General features: G+C 50.3%; 5 protein-coding genes across 5 annotated transcripts; 4 read left to right on the top strand and 1 right to left on the bottom strand.

Annotated features, from left to right (window-relative positions):
* Window positions 1–164: 164 nt before the first annotated feature.
* Window positions 165–2,602, top strand: gpi10 (putative glycosylphosphatidylinositol-alpha 1,2 mannosyltransferase; the record flags this gene model as incomplete). Its single annotated transcript, XM_058510903.1, has 5 exons — window positions 165–368; window positions 426–656; window positions 720–922; window positions 972–1,118; window positions 1,171–2,602. The coding sequence occupies 5 exons, from the start codon at window positions 165–167 to the stop codon at window positions 2,600–2,602; spliced, it is 2,217 nt and encodes a 738-aa protein (XP_058376439.1).
* A 644-nt stretch (window positions 2,603–3,246) lies between these two features.
* Window positions 3,247–5,755, bottom strand: N7446_002153 (uncharacterized protein; the record flags this gene model as incomplete). The annotated part of the gene is made up of 4 exons (XM_058510902.1): window positions 3,247–5,337; window positions 5,396–5,506; window positions 5,566–5,582; window positions 5,632–5,755. The coding sequence occupies 4 exons, from the start codon at window positions 5,753–5,755 to the stop codon at window positions 3,247–3,249; spliced, it is 2,343 nt and encodes a 780-aa protein (XP_058376438.1).
* A 2,280-nt stretch (window positions 5,756–8,035) lies between these two features.
* N7446_002152 (peroxidase) lies at window positions 8,036–9,191 on the top strand (the record flags this gene model as incomplete). The annotated part of the gene is made up of 2 exons (XM_058510901.1): window positions 8,036–8,389; window positions 8,448–9,191. 2 exons carry the CDS (start codon window positions 8,036–8,038, stop codon window positions 9,189–9,191), a joined length of 1,098 nt encoding a protein of 365 aa, XP_058376437.1.
* Window positions 9,192–9,850: 659 nt separating this feature from the next.
* On the top strand, window positions 9,851–10,423 carry N7446_002151 (uncharacterized protein; the record flags this gene model as incomplete). Its single annotated transcript, XM_058510900.1, has 1 exon — window positions 9,851–10,423. The coding sequence occupies one exon, from the start codon at window positions 9,851–9,853 to the stop codon at window positions 10,421–10,423; it is 573 nt and encodes a 190-aa protein (XP_058376436.1).
* Window positions 10,424–11,186: 763 nt separating this feature from the next.
* Window positions 11,187–12,339, top strand: N7446_002150 (thioredoxin-like protein 1; the record flags this gene model as incomplete). The annotated part of the gene is made up of 3 exons (XM_058510899.1): window positions 11,187–11,262; window positions 11,333–11,480; window positions 11,577–12,339. 3 exons carry the CDS (start codon window positions 11,187–11,189, stop codon window positions 12,337–12,339), a joined length of 987 nt encoding a protein of 328 aa, XP_058376435.1.
* Between the last annotated feature and the right edge of the window lie 8,361 nt (window positions 12,340–20,700).

Here is a 20,700-nt window from a genome sequence, read left to right as displayed (position 1 = left end):
TCACGTTGAGAATAAATCAAAAATGTTCACATTACGTAGTTCACCTCGGTCCTCAAGCTGGGGCAACTTCTCCCCTTATCGGCCTCTCCTGTTCGCATGCCCGGCCTTGAACAACCTTGCGCAATGCGCCACTTGAACCAGTACTTGCGATATCTCTGGTGAACATGTCTACACCTACTTCTCCGCGTCGTCGCGCGCCTCCAATTCCCTACGCGCCCACCCGAAACATCCTCCTCTTCCTGGTCGCCTTCCGCCTGCTCAACGCCTTTACCACGCGGACGTTCTTCCAGCCGGATGAATACTTTCAATCACTAGAGCCCGCCTGGCTGATCGCATTTGGTCCAGACCAGGGGGCCTGGTTGACGTGGGTGAGTGATTGCGATCGCGTCGAGGAAGCTCCGAGTCTAACATTGCATTGCTCCTAGGAATGGCGAAATCAACTGCGATCCTCTCTACACCCACTCATCTTCGCCGCTCTTTACAAAGCTGCGGATTTCCTTTCTTTGATGCTTCACGTCTCCCCCGCGACGCGCGCCGAACTTCTGCTTGCCGCTCCGAAGACAGCGCAGGCCGTTGTTGCGGCAATCGGTGATTTCTACACTTGGAAGCTCGCAGTTCGCGTCTACGGAAATGAATCTCGTGGTGCCTGGACAACGGTACGTATTCAATATCCCAAGAGCAATCAAGGAAAGCCGCATATTAATTATCGCTGTTAATAGCTGGCCGCTACCGTCCTGAATCCCTGGCAGTGGTTCTGCTCGACTAGGACCCTATCGAATTGCCTGGAAACAACAATCACCGTGGTCGCATTGGAACTATGGCCATGGCAATGGTCGACGGCCTCTGCAGCCACCAACGGCCACGATAAAAATGCCGCCAGCCAAAAGAAGAGCACGGGCCAAGACCGAAGTGTTATTTTTCGGTATGAAAGAAGATCCAAGGTATATAGCAGCCGCTGACGTTTCTTGCAGGCTGCATCAATGTCTACCACTGGCTGCACTCGCATGTATATTGCGACCGACCAATATCCTGGTTTGGGCAACACTGGGTAGCATCGCTTGGCTTCGGACCTCTTGGGCCCAACGGCGGATCCTCCTGGGCGAAGTTATAGTTTGCGGGTGAGTATGTCTGACACCTAAGTGAGCATCAGCTGACGTTACGACTCGGTAGATCGGCAATGCTAGCTGTATCTGCTGTTGCAGACCGCTTGTTCTATGGAATTTGGACGTTCCCGCCACTCAGGTTCCTATACTTCAATATCGCCCAATCACTGGCTGTCTTCTATGGTAGTAATAATTTCCATTACTATGCCACAGAAGGCTACCCACTTCTGCTCACCACACTGTTGCCTTTTGCAGTTCTCGGACTATACCGAACCTTGACAACCCGGAGCTCATCGGTAGTCGATAATGTGCCGACTGCCATCCGAGTGCAATTGGCGACAGTGTGTCTTGTCATGCCTTTTGTCCTCTCTCTGATCTCACACAAGGAAGTGCGCTTTATCTACCCATTGTTACCATCTCTACATATCTTGGCTGCGCCGCCTTTGGTGCAATTCTTCTACCCTGCCATTTACTCACGAGCATACCCTCGTCATACCCCTCGCAGGTTGATTCTCATCTTCCTCGTGTTTGTTAACCTAGTCATTGCGCTGTACACCACTATTCGCCACGCCTCAGGACCTCTAAGCGTCCTTTCCTATCTCCGCCAACAACACGAAGCCCACGCAACCGCCCAGAGAGACCCAGAATCTACATCTGGAATATCAGCAGGCTTCCTAATGCCCTGCCACAGCACCCCCTGGCGCTCCCATCTAGTCTACCCAACAATAAACGCCTGGGCCCTCTCCTGCGAGCCCCCAATCGACCAAACCGAATCTCAAAAAGCCATCTACCGCGACGAAGCAGACCAATTCTACGATGACCCAAGTCAATTCCTCCGCCAAAACATGGCTGGCGGTCTCCGCCATTTCCCCCACCGACCCAGCTACGCCTCAGCCGCGCATTCTCTATCAGGAACAGACCTAAATCCAGCTCCGCAACACGAATGGCCCGACTACCTCATCTTCTTCGCCCAGCTTGAACCAACCCTCCACGGCCTCCTCCGCGGCTCCTCCTACGGCGAATGCAAGCGCATCTTCAACACGGACTGGCACGACGACTGGCGCCGTCGGGGCGACATCGTAGTCTGGTGTCTCGACCCAACAGAGCAAGATACATGGCGGGCCGAAACCCAAGCGCGCGTCCAGCAAAGCCGCGAAAAGCAATTCGATCGCATCATGGAGTCGTTCAGGAAAGAAATGCGCAGCCAGCAAAAGCGTGCTTGGACCTCTAATATTCCTTCTTGGCCTTCTTGGCCGTCGTCGCCTTCGACCTTTGCTTCGTGGCAGCGCTCTGCGCAGTCACTCTTCTCTCCTAGGACTTCGTCCGTTGCTTGGCCTTGGCGGCCGAAGTCTCGTTGGGAGACCTTTTTGGCGCGTTTCCGGTTGCCTGCGCGTAGGACTGGCTGGGTTCCGTCTTGGGGAGTGAATTGGGTCCCAGAGTGGCCTTCTTGGTTACAAGGTAAAAAGAAGAGTCCTTTGGATCGGGATCTTTGGTCATGATCAGATTATTCGCATTTTTATGGCACTGTTTGTGGCACTTTGGCTGCTTTTCGAGCTTCTTTAATATCTGTGGATGTTCTGACTTGCTTTGCTGCATAGCTGTCTGGTTTTGCTGTGTCTTTTTATTTACCTCAGGACGGTGACCCCATCCCTTTCTATGTCATTTAATATTTGAATATAGAGACCAAGACAGAATACCCCAGCTGTCTAAAACACGTTCACATTGAGTTAGACAGTAATCAATTTCATCGAAGATAGTTGCAAGAAAGAGATGCTATGTACCATTTTGACCCGCTAATCGGAAACCAAAATCATCTTTTGTAAACAAACACAAAAAGGGAAAGAAAATAAAAGGGGGTAGACAGTGAGGGAGAGCAAAAAGAAAGTATTAAAGAGTGTGGCAAACAGACAAGACCCAAGATGCGATATGCACGCGCGTGACACGTCTCGTCAATCTTTTATATCCATCATTATCAGTAAGTATATCAACGTCAACATCCAAGTTCGATCCAAGGCATACAATCCACCAATTTAAATCCAAAATCCACACTGTCAGGCCATATACTACTATTCAAAAGGCCAAAACATGGATGGGATCTGAATCCAGATCCAAATATGGAAATGTATAAACATTATGACGGAGATCAACCATGGCGAGCACTCAGACTAGCAAAAGCATCAGGACTATGCCGACCATTCTGCAATCCGCTCACGTCCACGCTCGGCTGGCTCATATGGGTTCGATTGAATGCCGAGGCTGCCGGAGGCGCGCTTTTGAACGGGGAGGGGTTCCCTCCCATAGTTGGGGTTGTTCCAAAGCCTCCAGGCTGGTTGTTCATGCCGCCAATTCCTAGTCCCGGCTGTTGCTGTTGTTGGTAGGGGTTTATTCCTGCCTGGGCTGCGAGACCAGTTCCCGAGGTTGGTTTCTGCTGTTGCTGTTGTTGCTGTTGCTGCTGTTGGTAGGGGTTTATCCCCGCCTGAGCAGCAAGACCGCTACCAGCGCCTGGGGAGGGCTGTTGTTGTTGCTGCTGTTGCTGGTAGGGGTTCAGCCCTGCTTGAGCGGAAAGACCGGTAGCGGTTGGAGCGCCGCCGAAGAATGGGTTGTTGGCTGAGGAGGATTGAACATTGGCAGCTTGTTGCTGAGGTTGGGACTGAGGCTGATGCTGGGGGTTTGTCTGGTTCTGTTGCATAGAGGCGTATGGGTTCGAGGGTTGGGGGAAGGGGTTCATTCCCGTGGATTGGGGCTGAGCCTGGTATTGTTGGGGGACGGGAGGAATATTAGATTGGGAGGGACCCAAATTGTACAAGGAAAGAATGCTGTTTTTGTCCATCTGTCCCGTGGGCTGCGGCATGAGTTGCTGCGGCTGCTGATGTTGATTGGGGTAGCCGCCTGCGCCCTGGGGTGTGGTCGGTGCCGGACCTGACTGAAAGGGGTTGTATGACCCCAGACCATTTGGTTGCTGCTGGGGTTGCTGCTGCTGCCCTTGGAATGAAGGCGAGGGTCCGAATGGCGAGGTACCAAAAGGTGACGAGGAAGACATGGTCGGCATGGTGTTCGCGTGATGAGGCTGGTTGGGAGCCGCGAGTGTTGGCACTTGCTTGGTCATTTGTTGAGCTTGTTGCTGCATGGGTTGGTTTTGCTGCGCAGTGTTAAAGAAAGGGTTCGTCTGCTGTGCACTCGGGTTTGGATATGACTGGCTGGCCAAGCCATTCTGTGGCTGCTGCGGCTGCGGCTGCGGCGCTGTCTGGGCAAAAGGATTGTAGCTATCCATTGTCTGGGGCGAGGCGACATAGGAAGACTGTGAGAAGGTTGCCGTGACTGGAGGCGTGTATGGCTGTTGGTACATGGGCTGCTGCATGGAGCTTGCCTGGTTTGGATATCCACCGGTGGAGTGTGGGAACAATGGCTGGGAAACCTGCAGGTTCTGGAACGACGATTCCAAGGGTTGCGCAGAGGCAGCCGTGAGGGTTGGTTTGTCAAAAGGATTGTAAGAAGCGGTCTGGGGTTGCGATTGCTGGGGCACTGGATTCGACACGGCGCGGTCAAACGGATTGTTGGATGTCTCGGGCTTCGGGGTTACCGCGCGCGCAGATGCGCCATTGCTTGCCGCAGCAGGAGTTCTGGACCTTGACGTAGGGTTGCTTCCCTCGCCCAACCTGACCAACGTTTCGACTGCCCGGTCTAAATCTTCATTTAATCCCTTGAGAACCATCTCATTTCGTCGGTCATTGGTGAATCCCATATCCTGCAGTGCAGCCATTTTAGATTCAAACGAGGCGGTCGTCACATCGGCAACAGGCGCACCAAGTCCCGTGGTCCTCCTGGATGGCAATGGCGGCGGTGGTGACCAAGAACCACTGTCTGAAGTTGGCGATGTGACCTTAGGCTTGTTTCCGAATCGGCGGAGGTTGGATGTGGAGGACGAGGACCGGAGACCGAACTTGAAGAACTTGCCAGACTTTGGCGGCAGAGGCGGAGGAGATCCCTCTGGAGATCTGTCATCATAGTCCCTTCTTGACAGCTCGGGTGACTTGGTCCTGGGGTTGGAATAGCTCGAATCCTCCCGGCTCGGGGGCTTCGGCTTCCCATTTTCCAACGAACGATATTGATACTTGGCTCGAATGTGCCGCTCCATGCACGCATCGGCCTCATCGATATCGGTCGGAATTGGAGGCTTAATGTTTCGCGGGTTGTAGATCTTGTTCATAAGGATGTTGCCATGCGATTTCATGTTCTAGTAAAGCGCGCTCTCTGTCAGCTCGTGGTCGTGCCGGCGGTCCGACTGCACTCACATCAACCTGCTCCGAGGACCAGCTGTCCATGCTTAAAGATTTGATCTTGGAGATATGTGTGCCCAGCTTTCGATGCAGTGCGGCGCAGCGCATGCAGAGGAAGATACCCATCTATCGGAGACGAACGGTCAGTTTGCGGATTCGATCGGAGGGTAAAGGTGACGACATACATTCCAACTTGCCCATCCTATCAAACAGTTAGTGTGTGATCAACAATAGTGACGCGGGGGACAAACCTGGGGTCAAGGCATCGCAATCGGCACATCGGTCATTGCCAGGAACGGTGCGGATCAGCTCCGTCAAGGCCTTTTCATTGCGCTGCTGCTGGCGCTTGCTGATCCCATTGATGCCGTTTGGCATGGTGAAAAAAAAAATACAAATTACAAGAAAGAAGGAGTGGCAGAAATACAAGAGAAAAGAGTGGAATGGATAGGGGAAGAATCCAAGTTCCGAGGGGCGGAGAAGATCAACCACGCAGGTTTGGTTAACGTTAACTTAACGTTAACGTTAATTCTTGCTAACTTAGTTATTTCTTTTTACTTAGGTACGCTCACAATGCTGCTATTCGCATCTTGTCTCTGCATTGCTTTCCCTGGCGGGCCTGCACCGTGTCTTCTAGAACACATCTAGAAGCCCGCAAGATGGGCAGATTGGGCAGATTGGGCAGCTCTGACAGCTTTGACAACTTTGGCGCCTTGGTTTACTCTCGTAAAGCATAAAGAGCTACAATATAGGGATGTCCGGGCAGCAATGACTGCATCTACCATTGCACCAAAGGAGCCGAAGCCCCCCGATACCGTCGAAAAGTACTAATGATGCCCAGGAGTTTCATCTAGTACGCCAATATGACCTGCCATCCTATGATATAAAGGAATTGGAGGTTGATTATGCGTTCGAAAAAGTGTAAAGAAGAAAAAGATCCAAACGCGCGAAATTTTCGATACAAAAGGTGGTGCAAGTCAGGTGACCGCACTATGTAGTCACGTGTCACATAGGCTAAGACAAATTTTCTGTCGATGCGAGTTTCTTCCTCCTCAACCATCACTGAGTTTGACAAACTTCAAGGGTTCCTTCAATTCCTTAATGTCGGGAATTGGATCAACACTTCAAGTTACGCAAGCTCACACTTAACCCCCACATAACCCGCGTGGTGCCTTCTTGTGGCACTGGACGTCTCTTGGGTGATTTTTTAATCGTTCGTTCGTGGCATATCAAAACCAAACAGTTTTTAGCAGAGCTGCGTCTACTCCACCCTGGTGTTCGTATCTATCGAACAGCAGGACTTTTTTACGACGGACATCCCAGATACTCAATGAATTTTTATTCCTATTTACACATTGTCTTACATTGGACCTCTAGCCAATTTACAGTCTTCAAATCCTACCATATACGCCCCCTGTCTTCCATCCTCCCCCTTTGTCCTTGCCCTTCCTGGCAATTGGTTTTCTCCGGCTGATTCGACATGTAAGGCAACCAAATGCAATACAGAGGCGGATGACAACCGGCGCAGACTTGTCTTGCACAACCCGTGTACGTCGCGATAGTGCTCTCGAAGGCGCTGAATACTTCTGCAAGGTACCTGTAGTTGCCTGTTGGTCGCCTACCTCTATCACGTTCCACTCGGCATTGTTCTGGATGTCCGCCATAGCCAGGAATATATTACACATACTGTACCTGAAATTCGCCGGATGTCAACAACTCTGGGCAGAGCATACTGGTGGTCAGGCTCAAACCGACTCGTTTTGGCTTAGAGAGCATATCAGGATTGGGCATTGGCAGGTATGGCACGTTGTAATCTCTATTTTCCGAGGTAGATCTATCTTTTTCTTTCAGAGGTGGCGTGTAAGATGCGAGAGCCTTGTTCAATAAGTTATCCTATTCTAAAAGCCGATTCCTATACGGTAGCAATGGCTCTTTCATCTCATATCTCTTTTATCTCTATTTAGATACTGGCTTATGAAGAACCTCTAAAACTCAATTCAACTGAATATGTTATAGCGACGTAGTGAATATCAATTAGAACCGTGGTAGAAACCCTATGACCATAGAAAAGACTGATTTTGCACCATGGAAGCGATCTATAATAATAGGTTAGCTTATCTACGTGTATATAGATGCAAATGTTATGCATCTAGACTGCCGATATTAGTGAGCGGACCAGACCGATATGTTCAGTAAGCTGGACGGGGTGGTGGGTCTTGAAAGGGCGCAATTGGCCAAGCAGAGTCTTGCTGTTAATAATGCCATCCGAGGGCATGTCTGTCTCCGAAAAACATATGAGCAAATGTTGTTGATTTTGTTAGTATACAAGGCAAGTTTGGGTAAGTATACCATCTGAGTAGGAAGCGACCTTTAAGCGAAAGACAGGGGCTATGAGCAATAGATAAACGGCCGTGACAGCCCGGGGAGCAGAATGCGGAGAGTCGTAAACGCCGAGGCAAATCGCATATGTGGCCCGCTTGATTGGCTGTTCCAGCAACTTCTATTGGAGTATGAGTAGAGGAGTCGAATGGAAATACTTAGGGCTCCCGGTTCCTCCCTCTTCTCGTACTTGTACCTGAACTCTCTCTGCTTTCCTTTCCTCTGCGACCCATTAGACTCCTTTCATTTCTTACCGTACATATCATACCTTCCTTCACAATGGCTTCGGCTGCCAGATCTGCATCCCGGGTTTTCCTTCGCTCGACCCCGGCGACTTCCTCTTTCCGTCCTGCTGCGCGCAGCACCCGTTTCGCCATCCCCCAGAGTCTCCGTGCCTCTGCCCGTCGTGGATATTCTTCTGAAGCTGGCTCCGAGAAGTCCTCCTCATCCTCCACTGGCATCTGGGCTTTCGGTATTGCTGCTCTCGGCGCTGGTGGTGCGTACTTCTACCTGAACGGCGCCTCCCCCAAGGGCCCCTTCGTCCCCACACAGGCCGACTACCAGAAGGTGTATGACGCCATCGCTCTCCGTCTCCAGAACGAGACGGACTATGACGACGGCAGCTATGGTCCTGTAAGTTAAGCCCACAGGCTTGCAATTCAGGCAGACAGCTCACGATTCATCTTCACAGGTCCTCGTCCGTCTTGCATGGCACGCCAGCGGTACCTATGACAAGGAAACCGGCACCGGAGGTAGCAACGGCTCCACTATGAGATTCGCTCCCGAATCTGACCACGGCGCCAACGCCGGTCTCAAGCACGCCCGTGACTTCCTCGAGCCCATTAAGGCCCAGTTCCCCTGGATCACCTACTCTGACTTGTGGACTCTGGCTGGTGCCTGCTCCATCCAGGAACTGGGTGGCCCCACGATCCCCTGGAGACCCGGCCGTGAGGACAAGGACGTCGCCGCCTGCACTCCCGACGGCCGTCTGCCCGATGCCGCCCAGGGCCAGCGTCACATCCGCGACGTCTTCGGTCGCATGGGCTTTGATGATCGCGAGATGGTTGCCCTGATCGGTGCCCACGCTCTGGGTCGCGCTCACAGTGACCGCTCTGGCTTCGATGGTCCCTGGGACTTCAGCCCTACTGTCTTCAGCAACGAGTTCTTCAAGCTTCTTGTGGACGAGAAGTGGAACCAGAAGAAGTGGAACGGCCCTACTCAGTTCACTGACAAGACCACTTCCACTCTCATGATGCTGCCCACTGATATTGCCCTGATCAAGGACAAGGCATTCAAGCAGCACGTTGACCGTTACGCCAAGGACAGCGATGTCTTCTTCAAGGAGTTCTCAGATGTCTTTGTCAAGCTCATTGAGCTTGGTGTGCCTTTCCAGGTCAAGCCCGAGGACCGCTTCGTCTTCAAGGCTTCCGAGTAAGCAAGTTGCTTTGGAGCTGCTAAACAGTCCTTTTCACTTTTCTTTTCCTGTCTTGATATCCGAGTCGACTGCTCACAGAGATTTCTTCCCATTTTGAATGAAACACTAGATTGCCTTGCATTTTGCATCTGCATTTCGTCGTAGTGATTACCGCATATTCCTGGGTAGAGTATAGCACATTGGATTGCCAGCAAGGTTTGATGGGAACTGTACAGCGACTCTGTGTAGATGAGCCGTCACCCAAGATGATAGAAGAATAAATTGTACCCAGATAAGGAGAGTAGATGAGAAGGTGAAAGGTGAAGGGAGAAAGAGCACGAAGGGAGAAGAGTATGAAGGGAGAAGAGCATGAAGGGAGAAAGAGTACGAAGGGGAAGTATGGATCCGGGAAGGCCCTCACCCAAGTGACTTGCGCTCCGCCATTTTCATTCTTCAAGAAACCCCAATCACCCCGCTTTCCACCAGCCTACCCCGGATTCTCAGGGAAATCCTGATATGCACGCGGTTAGACCTCTTCGCTAGACCTCGAGGCGTCACCACTACCCAGCGCGCACCCCAAACCGGGCCGCACAAGGACCAGGCGCAACACGGGACCAACGCAACCAGCCAGACCACACTACATCCCAAATCGACACGGCATCCGCGAGGCGACAAGGGCGATGGCTCCTCTTGGCGATTTCTACGAGATTCTCAGCCTGCCATTTATGGCATCTTCAACCGGGACGGTCCTCTCCAAGCAGCAAATCAAGCTTGCATACCACAAAGCCCTGCTAAAACACCACCCGGATAAAGCGGGCGCTGTCGCGAAAGATGCAGGTCTAAGCGGTTCGACTACATCTCCCTCGACGTCTACGTCTAACCCTCTCTTTCGTTCGACCGATTCCCCGCGACAGCCGTATACCATTGACCAGATCACCACCGCTTACAAAACACTATCTGACCCCCTCCTCCGTGCCGAATACGACCGCTCCCTTCGTCTGGATAGGGTAAAGGTTGCAGAGAAGTCTGGCGATGTTTTCCATACTGGTCTAGAAGTTGTGGATTTGGAGGATCTTGCCTGCGACGAGGGCGAGGATGGGGACTGCTGGTATCGCGGTTGTCGGTGTGGTGATGAACGGGGGTTCTTGGTTAGTGAAGAAGATTTGGAGAGGGAGTCTGAGCATGGGGAGATTGTTATTGGGTGTCGCGGATGCAGTCTCTGGTTGAAGATTCTTTTTGCTGTTGAAGAGTGAAGCAGATTGAGTGTCTGGGATGATATCTTCGCTCTGTCTGCTGCAAGCCGCAGCAAGGAGGGCTCACATCTACCAACTGGCTTGGTCTGCGCTTCTGGGGGTCTGCTGGGCTGAGCAAAATATTCGGGCGGATGCTGTTGCAGCGTCAAGTCCTGCTCGTGGGCTCGTCTCGCTGTGGGTTGGGCGGCAGATTTTCTGGGTCGAGGCTGCAACGCCTACCAAGTGTCGAAGATTGGCCGAGGTCCATTAAGAGACTGTTCCCGTCTGTCTCGTCGCATTTTAAATCGGATGTGACTCGAGCGCTCGATGCGTTTTGAACCCTCCCGGGAGATCCCACAGCTGCCGGTTTTAATTCCGACTGATATCTTGGTGAGATTAACTGCTGTGTTATATAATTGCAGGTTAATCTTAAATCTGGGTACATATGCTTATCGCGAGTTGATTAAATACTTTCATAAGGCTATACGTCGAATACATCGAAATATATTGGATAGACTTGGCCTGCCGTTACACCGCGATATATATATCCAGCCAAATATGTAGGCAAACACTAATTTGCAAGAACTTAATGCTTTAACTTGACCTAAATCAAATCAAACCACTCAACTCAACCAGCAAACAATGTTCAAATTACTCCAGCATACCTAGATAGCCTGGTGTGGTTGATAAGTTGATTATGCAGAGGGGCTGATGACATATTCGGAGGCAGCAAAACACACGACTTTCCATCCATCTCCATCCCTCCTCCCACCACAACTTCACCATGTCCGTCGTTGAAATCTCCTCAAAGGAGCAATTCACCTCGCTTCTCAGCGCCTCTCGCCTAGTCGTCGCTGACTGTAAGTTATCCCGATGCTACCCCGCTGACCCTGTATTAGCAAATCGCTAACTTGGGCTTGATACCACCAGTCTACGCCGACTGGTGCGGACCATGCAAGGCTATTGCCCCAGCCTATAACTCGCTGGCGACACAGCTGTCCCGCCCGAACCAAATCACCTTCACGAAGATCAATGTCGACCACCAACAAGACCTCGCCAAAGCTTACGGCGTCACAGCGTATGTACACTACAAGAACCAGCCCAGCCAGACCCTACCAGACCCTACAAGCCAAACTATACAACCTTTGAGTCAATACTAACAACCAGATCCTAGAATGCCAACCTTCATCGTCTTCAAGAACGGCCGCGTGAACCAAACCGTCAAGGGCGCCAACCCCGCACAACTGAACTCGATCGTGCAAAAGCTCGCCTCAGAAGCAAGCCAATCTGACGATGCCGGCGCCGGCGAAGGAAGCTCAGGCGAGGCCTGGATCGGCGGCACAGTGGCCAAGGGCTACAGCGACATCACCGACCAAGTCGACCCGAAGGGATTGGAGCTGCTGAACCGGGACACGGAGCTCGCAGCCCCGCGCACACTGTTCGACACATCGAAGCCATCCAGCCTGGCCGGCAAGGGCAAGAGCAAGGCGGAGAGCAGCTCCGCGGATTGGGTAGAGAGCGACACGGACGAGCAGCTCATGCTGTACATCCCCTTCCAGTCCACGCTTAAGGTGCACTCGCTTCAGATTACTTCGCTTCCGCCTGCGGACGGCGATGACGAGACTCCTATGCGGCCGAGGAGTATTCACGTTTACAAGAATACGGCTCATGTGCTTGGGTTTGATGAGGCGGATGGGATTCCACCTGTGCAGAAGGTGGAGATTCAGGCTGGGGATTGGGATGAGAAGACTGCGACTGCGACTGTTGGGTTGCGGTTTGTCAATTTCCAGAATGTCACCTCGCTGGTTCTGTTCTTTGTTGATGGTGATGGGGATAGTGAGAAGCTGCGCGTGGATCGGATTCGGGTTATTGGTGAGGCAGGCGAGAAGAGATCCATGGGCAAGTTGGAGAAGATTGGTGATGAGCCTGGCGAGTAAACATAGACAATGCTGGATAAAAGAATTCTACATGACCGCTTAGAGCTTGGAGCGTGCTTTGGCAGGTCTCGACTCTATCAAATCCGGCCAGAGCCAGTCTTGAGTACCAAGTACAGCGTTGTTTACAATAATGAAAAGCCGCACAGAAGAGATTCCACGTCAAAAAGATTCATATTCACTAATAACTAGTCCCCGAGGGGAGATGTTCGATCCCAAACCAAAAGGTCTCATCCTAAAAAATCAGAAAGACCTATAAAGTAAGAACCGATGTGCAATTCCTTTTCTCTGTGGCACAACTGACACCTGGGTTACATCACTGAAGGCCAGACAAATGACCGTGGATGTCCAGGCAACACGGGTAATCCTTAGTTGCGCCGCCGCACGAAGAAAAAAAGAAGAAAAGAGGAAAGTTGCCCGGCGATTTCGAGCTTTTATGCTCAGTCCCGGGTCGTGGGTTTTTCCGGGCTCCTACCGCGGAACAGTTTCGCACACAGACGAAGGGCTTACATAAGCGCAGACGCGAGGAACTTTTCTTCGCTGAACTTTTCTTCCTTCTTCTTCATATTATTATTATGGTCGATGATGAGAATTTTGGAATATATGATAGGAAGAGACTGACTCCCTTTGGGAGCGTGATCTCACTTTAACCATTCACTGAGGCCATTTTGTCTGTACAGTTTGTACAGCGCGTACATTTCAGCTGTACGGAGGACAGCTGCTGGAGCATGAATACTCTCATTGGTCTTTGCTTGTGCTTCTCTCTTAAGAGCTCAGCAAGACCGCCGCAGAGCAGATATATGGAAGGTACACACTGTTCTGCAGTCACCTCACCTAATAGCCGATATCCTGGCCAAAAATCGAATGATTCTGGTTAAGGACCTTCGGGAAGGACCTTCGGGGTTAGGAACCACACTACCACTTCCTTAGAAATCAAATTAGACCGTCACGAAATATCCATCCCATTAAGGCTGAATCCCTGGATCTTCGGCGGTAATAGTGCATATCTTGCGTATCTTTTTGGCCTGGCAATCCACACCGGGACGTTGTCGGCTCGCAAGGTACAACCAGCATACGGCCCGTACAGCATAGCTGGATCACACGGCCCGGACATGGAGCCTGGAGAACCGAGAATGGAGAATGGAGAATGGAGACACCGCCCCTGGTCCGCAATTGAAGCCTCTCTTGGCACATACGAGATGGTCCGGATATTCCGCAAAAACCCGCGCACAAGTTCGTAAACTCGCTGTAGTAGTTTAGTAGCATATCAGTGGCTTGTGGTGGCGGTTCTTTACCGAGTCTCAGTCTCGTCTCACGTCCATATATAAAATAGTAGGCTTTCAATCTCGTCTGTAGTTCTCAATCTGGAAGTGTGTTTTCCCCTCTAGTGCTAGTCCCACTGTTCTGGATCGGTGCCTGAACCAAAGAAGGTGGACTCGACCCGGGTCCATGGACGGCGATTTCAATGCATGATTCCTGCGTGGAAGTGGATGCTCAGATCTGAGTTAAGTTTCATGTTTCAAATTTCATCTCCTCCGGATACTGAATGTGGGAATGTCGTGATTGCTGGGACTCCACGATTTACTCGACCCAAAGATTGGAGCTCTGGTTTTTCGGGTGGTGGGCAAGATAATAAAATGGAGCGACTTTAGCTTATGTTCCGCAGACTGTGAGATTCAGATAACCCGCTTTCTCGATACGAGTAAATTGTCCTGTGCTTTTGTGGGGCCTGTGCTTTCCGTGTACTCCGTATTCCGTATTCCGTACGGTGCTCTGTGTTGGCTCCGTTATCCACTGATGTGGGTGCGGGAGGGATAGAGGGTGGACAGTGGCCAGGCTGGCAAGATCGCTGTTGATGTGCAGAGACCCGAGCTGGATCGCCCCTTCAGCTGAGAATTTGAGATGAGGGAATGTGCATAATCGAATGATATCTTCAGAGATACTTGCCACTGGGAGAGATCCCGACCCAAGTTTCAGATCAGCTTTGATTTCGGTTTCAGCGCGTGGGACCAGATCCGCCTCAGACGCTAGCTTGCAGGTGTACACATACACCAATGTGAGGCTGGGACATGGAGGGAGATAGCTGTGTTCCTCTGGCAAAGGGCATGGAAGCCCACACTTTAATTTGTAGAATGTGTTACGTACATTCTTGCAGCAGCACGAGAAGATCTGCTGAGGAGACTGAACGTTAGCCCACTTCCTTGGTTTTGAGCCGTGGGATTATACACTATCTGATGGGATATGGAGCCGGGCGATCGTGATAGACAACACGGTCATCCGTACCGACGGTATCTCCCCGAGCAAGACTTAGACTTGCGCCACTTACATATAGTTGTTGCTAGAGGGTTTTTTGGTGCGTTCTTCAGCGTTTCCTGGTGTATTCGGTGGATACGAACTACGGGATATAGTGTGCTGAAGATGTCTATCACGGGAGAATTTAGTGCTGAACCTTGTACTATAGAACCTTTTTTCCAGTCTATTCTTTAAGTTCACATAGAATTACGCATGTATCGATATCTCGGGACCATTCCGTGCTTCAGATATCGGGGCAATGAACCCGGAATCCATAGCGAGAACGGATCACATAGTGCACCATGTTCTTGGGGTACATCCTTTGGCCCCAGTCGTACCAGATGATTGTGCAAGAGATACGACATCGAAGGATCAAATCACTCTTTCCCAACCATCCAAATCACTGGCCCACCACGGTCCCCATCCAGGAACGTCCGTTAATTGGATCCTCCGGGGAGGAAGCTGTGTGCGTGCCAAGGCGTCGGGTCCCAGACGGTTCGTTCTGGGTCAGGAACAGGAAGCTAGTCTCCAAGTGTGAATAGCCTCGAGAAAGCCAATTGGGTTGAGCGATTTGTATCCGTGGCTCTAATGCACCACGGCTCACTCCATTCCACCACGGGACAGTCCATCTCCGCATTTCCCTGTATTTTACAGCGTACAACAGATCGTGTCCCATTCCGATCCTCTTTTCTAATTTGTGGGTTCACCAAAGGCCGACCCATACGTCGGGTGGAAACGAGTGGGGGTCCACGAACCATTCCCGAAAAGAGAAAGCTTCTTGTAAAACTCTGTAAAGATGCGAGTGAACGTGGTGATAACGCCATTGGTTGTGTTTGCTTTTTGGTATATCTCGGTCTTAGTGGTATATAGTTGTGTGCTAGTGGTGCTAGTGTGAAGGGGATCTAAAGGAAATGAACCCCGAGCTATGTGGACTCGCGATGAGCAGAAGATCTTACCTGAAACGAACTCCTCCCGAAGCTTTTCCACGTTCTTCCATGTCGGCAAGTCTCTGGACATGTGTAGGTTCAGCGTAGATAGTATGAGGATCCGAGCGTATATTTCTTCTAGAAAAGCAGGTAGCGAGCGATAGCACGAATGGTCAAAGGTTAAACCTGAGATAGTCAGGACCAGGGACTGAATACCGTACTGGGATTAGTGTCGGAGGGAATTTTGGAACTGAGATCGCGATTCTGGAGTCTGGAGTATGCGGATACCGAGGAACTGAATGTGAAACACATGCAGTGTAGGGCTAAGCTCTAGTGAAAGTTTGTCTGAAATTCTCCGTGATGCCCACACAGTGGGAAATTTTTGTGGAATTTCACGACTTGTGTGCTCTCTACTGGACGTGAACTCTGCACGTGTATACCTAGGTATCCGCTGTGGGATTACAGACAATTCCTGATGCACTCGTAGAGGCGGCGTTGACCTCTCTTCCATGGATTCGCCGCGGTGTGAAACTGGTTAGACTGGGTCTTCCCCCCGCAATTCGTTTGAGCTCGAATGTAACATGACGCTTCTTTGAGACACGTGCTCCGAGGACCTTGTGGCTTCGGTGTGAAGCTCATTTTTGGCGTCCCGTGCGTAGAACCACTTCCAAGCTTAGAGGGTGGCAGTGCTGCATAGATTGTGTGACATGGTCGCGATAGCCGAAACCACCGGTCGCGGGCTTGATGTCTGATTCGGCTTAGAGACACTGTATAATGAGGCAAAACAGCCCTGGAGATTACACTAAGAAAATCCATGGAATCCCTCTGCCTATCTCCAATCTCGAATACACCGTCAATTAGCCCAAGCAATTAGTTTACCAATTGGTAATCATTAGTCAATTGCTCAAATCCACACCTCGAGCACGTTTTCTTCCAACTGTTACTGTATACAGAAAAGTCGCAATAACAATGACCACAATCAGGCCAAAGCTCTCCCAAAAGGGAGCAACTCCACGAGAGCACACCGCAAAGTGTAGGCCCCGCAAAAAAAAGTGGCCTGAACAATAATGCAACACCTCCCACACCGAGAGGGTCTCGCCTCTAGAAATGTCAAAGGAAAAAAAAAAAAGGTAAAAAAAAGAAAAGCCAAGGCCCCGTGCACGCTAGTGTTACCAAAAAGCCTCAAAAACGCGTGTTCTGTCCCGAGATACGGTGAACTGGCTGTTTCAGATTCAGGCTTAACGGAAAGGGCCGACTAAGGCATTTAGGGAATCCACAGCCTACACTACATGTATTGACTCCCCCACACTCGGGAGGATCTGCGTATGTCACTTCGAATGGTTTCTACTGTCTCCGTATAGAGTATGGTCGGATTTAGCTTGTCTTCCGGGTCAAGCCGCACACCGTCAACACTTGGAGGTATAGATTTGAACAGATACTGTAGTATCTCACGGAGTACTAGCTCAAATAAACCAGCGGCAACCCGCGGGATCCGAATATCCCTCAAATTCCGCTGTCAAACCCACTCTATGGAGTCTATATCGAACGTCTCGCTGGTATCTGGTATCCGTGCTCCCATACTCGGAGCCACTAAGTTATCCACGTAAATAGTCTCAATGGCTGGGTTTTGCTCCATTCCCGCACTTGACAACACTACATGTCAGCCCGGGCCTCGACTACGCCATGGCATGATTCAACATCCTAGACACATGTTCTCGCCACAAGTGTTTGGTGATCTAAGGCCTCGGTTCATATGACGGGCTCTAACGTGCTAGTGTCAAGGCAAAATATAATCCCTGCAGGTATATCCCGGTCGCTAAGAGCCGTTGAGAGTCGGGAGATGAATCCCATGAAGGCGGATCTCCGTCTTGCTCCGACTCTCTTTGTGACATTTGTCGTCTAGTAGGGTCTGAGTACTGTACAGTATCATATGGTCTGATCTGTCCAAACCCCGAGTTCCTGTGGCGTCGGTTTGAATTTGCGCCTTTTATTCCATTGCCTCTTCAATTGTGGACTCTGGACTGGGCTTGAATGCACTGTTAATCATGTGGGTACGGGGTGTGGAAGTATTCGTAGAGGCAACATATGCATTTGAACCCTTGCTTGACGGGCGCAGTCGGCCTTCGGGGGAACTTTGCCGATGCTATGCATAGAGTGACAGCTTACGGACTGTAGACTGGTCAACTATGTGTCGGATACGAGCATGAGGATCTCCAAACGGTTTCTCGCATCTTGAGAGCTCTCTCTTCCCCAAGTTCAAGCATCGCTATGATTCGTCGGGGAACTGAACCTGGTCTTTCTCTTCCCGGCCAAGCATCCTTTTTCAAATCGCACGGTCGTTTCCTCCATTTGTTTATTCCAATCCGCTTACTACTCCATACTGTATACCCTTGGCAGACCGACTGGCAATTATCTTTGTTCGGGATCCATCAAGGTCCATTAAGGACCACTTAGTTCACTCGGCTGCATTGGAGGACCTTCCGCGGGCCTTAGTGAAGGAACTAGGAACTGGCCGCCCGCGCCAATCTCCAGTCTGCTCCACTCACGTCTTTCTAGAGCTGTTGGTGTCGAGGCTAGAAGGTCTACCATTTCCCTGGGCCTTTAGTAGAGCTTAGTTTTCTCCCGTGTAGCAATCCCGTGTAGCTATCCCGTGTGAGGTCACTCCCAGGTTTTCTGTTCTGGGCCCGGTGAGCTTGAAGCTGGAGCTCTCATGGCGAGTCAGTCGAGCACAGGCTCGACGATCGAAATAAGGCGATAGTCCAAATAGTGCCACTTTTTTGCTTCTTTTTCATTCCTTTGTTTTAGCTTCGAGCCCGTGGGCTTAAACGTCCAATCGTCTGTGCGACAACGGTGGCGGCAAAGATTTGGGAGAATAAAGCAAATAGTTTCAAAGCCAATATGACTAAAAATTGAGAATGGAGGTATCCCAAAGCTGTGAGCTTAATGCCTCTAATTAAATTGTGGGTTTCGCAAGGAGTTCAGACTAAGTGGACTTGTTCTCGAAGAGAGAGTGACAGCCTTCCATGCATCACCCTCAATCTATAATATATTACAGGGGACACTCGAAACCCGGAATTATAACTCCAGCATCCTTGAATAGTTGCGAGCCATGTTGTATTGGGTGGATAAATAAGTGTAATTCTGGCTAAATTGATCAGACCCTAATTTCCCAAGTCCACCATGGCGTGTATTATTGGTAGGGGAAGGTGGAAGGCTCCGCCGCGCGTCGACACTTGGCTCGTGAAGGAATAGCGGGCCACTTGGGTGGACGCGCTATCTTTAGAGACCAATGATACTGTGTCGCGGGCTTCCGACATGATGAAATGCCGTAGAAGGACATATTATGAAATAATAGTTCATTTCAAAGTCCAGGATTGGTAGAGTTTGTGCCACAACCGTCAACTTACCACCTTGCTTGACCATACATACACGATGTGTCGGATTATGCGCCTGTCTGAAAGTTGAGATCAATCACAGACCACAGTACATATGCCATGCCCCCAATACTGGACTCTGTTCCCCGGATCTACAGGTCACCAAGTGAGACGAGTCGTGCTATCACATCACCATGCAATCGGAACACATCACTTCGCGACCATGGCTGGCATTCTGGCCCAATGAGTGATGTTGGTGAGACCAACTGCAAGCGTCTAAATTTGGGCCAACATAAGCCCAGTGGTAGGGTAATTTCATCTGAGCATGTGTTCTCATAACTTGTGCCGAGACATTTAACAACCACCCCCCCCCCCAATCATGCATCTTAGGGCAACCGGAACCAATCACCCGGAAACTTTCACGAAGCGCTTATTCGACACTCGAATCAATTGAGTATTGCCTTCCCTTGTACATCCAATAAGCGTTTGCAGTTGCCTGTGTGGTTCCCGCGGCTGTGCCCCCGCAGCTGGTTCCTGCAGTAGGCCGCGCAATTGGATGAATATCGTCTCTGGGCTTGCATTGTGCAGTTGCCTCTGTACACTGGATATTGAAGTTTGATGCCCATTGACGTGTTAGATTTTGTTTTCGTCGTCGTGTACATGGTACATATACAGTGCGCGCACCCTTGCAGCGGTCGGAAAGAAACACACGCGATTGTTTAGGCCCCATGTGGCCAACCTATGCAAATAATGGCCTCAATTATTGTTATACACTGTAAAAAGATGAAGCTGAAGTCGAGATGTTACTATAGAATATCCCTCGGTGATCACCGCGGCTGAGGAGGGCTAGGATCATATGAAATTGGAGTAAGCGTAAAAGTAAAAAGTGTAGCCAATACCGGCCGTTTCACGATCAAGAGGTTGCACAATGGTCGCCACCGTTGATAGCCTTCTGATCGGCGAGGCAAGTCCTCAGCGACTTGGATTTGCGTGATGCACAGTGAGCTATGACCTCTCCCAAAGGGGTAAGTGATAGGCTGGGTAAAAGTTTCCACTTGATGATCACTTGTGCCGTCTGAGAGAAAGACCCGGAGAGAGTATCATTGTCGATCTCACACCATAGAGACGGGACGAAGCGTGGGGCAAGTTAGTCTGAAAATTACAGTACTGGAATATGAGAAGGATCTCCGTTCCGATTTCGCCCTGATAAGAGTAGGATTGCCGCTGTCATCGCACGGCCAATGATCGTGCACCTCGTGGCCACTTCTGGTTTCAGGCGAGGACAGTCGGTATAGACATAGACATGTATTATATAAGTTAATACCTAGTACCTAAGTAACTTATTATCTCAGAACACCTACCTAAAGTGTGTAATTGGACAGTAATTGGGAAAAGCATGTGGAGATAGCTTACTCTTTTTGGGGCAGTGACCGAGTCAAGAGGCGTAAAATGATTTAATTAATTTTAATGTTTGCCCCACGACGTGTATGCGATTGGCCTCCCGCCCCAGACTGGATTATTTTATTATTTTATATATATATAAATATATAAATATATTTTATTTCATCATTTGAGACAAAGTACACGGTTCCTGGCCCACACTAGTGACCCGGCATGTAGAATAGCAGATCAACTCATTTATCCACCTTGACCTGCTATCTCTCTCCTCTCTTTTTTTTTATTTCCCCGCCTATTTTTCTGTCTTCTCTCTCTATCAAGTCCTTATTTTTTTTTGTACTTTTTTGGGTTCGGGGTTCCTTTGTGGATTTATT

Source organism: Penicillium canescens, assembly GCF_028828765.1.
Source record: "Penicillium canescens strain IBT 15451 chromosome Unknown utg000002l_segment0_segment0, whole genome shotgun sequence".
Classification (NCBI taxonomy): domain Eukaryota; kingdom Fungi; phylum Ascomycota; class Eurotiomycetes; order Eurotiales; family Aspergillaceae; genus Penicillium; species Penicillium canescens.
This window is presented reverse-complemented; position numbering and strand designations above follow the sequence as displayed.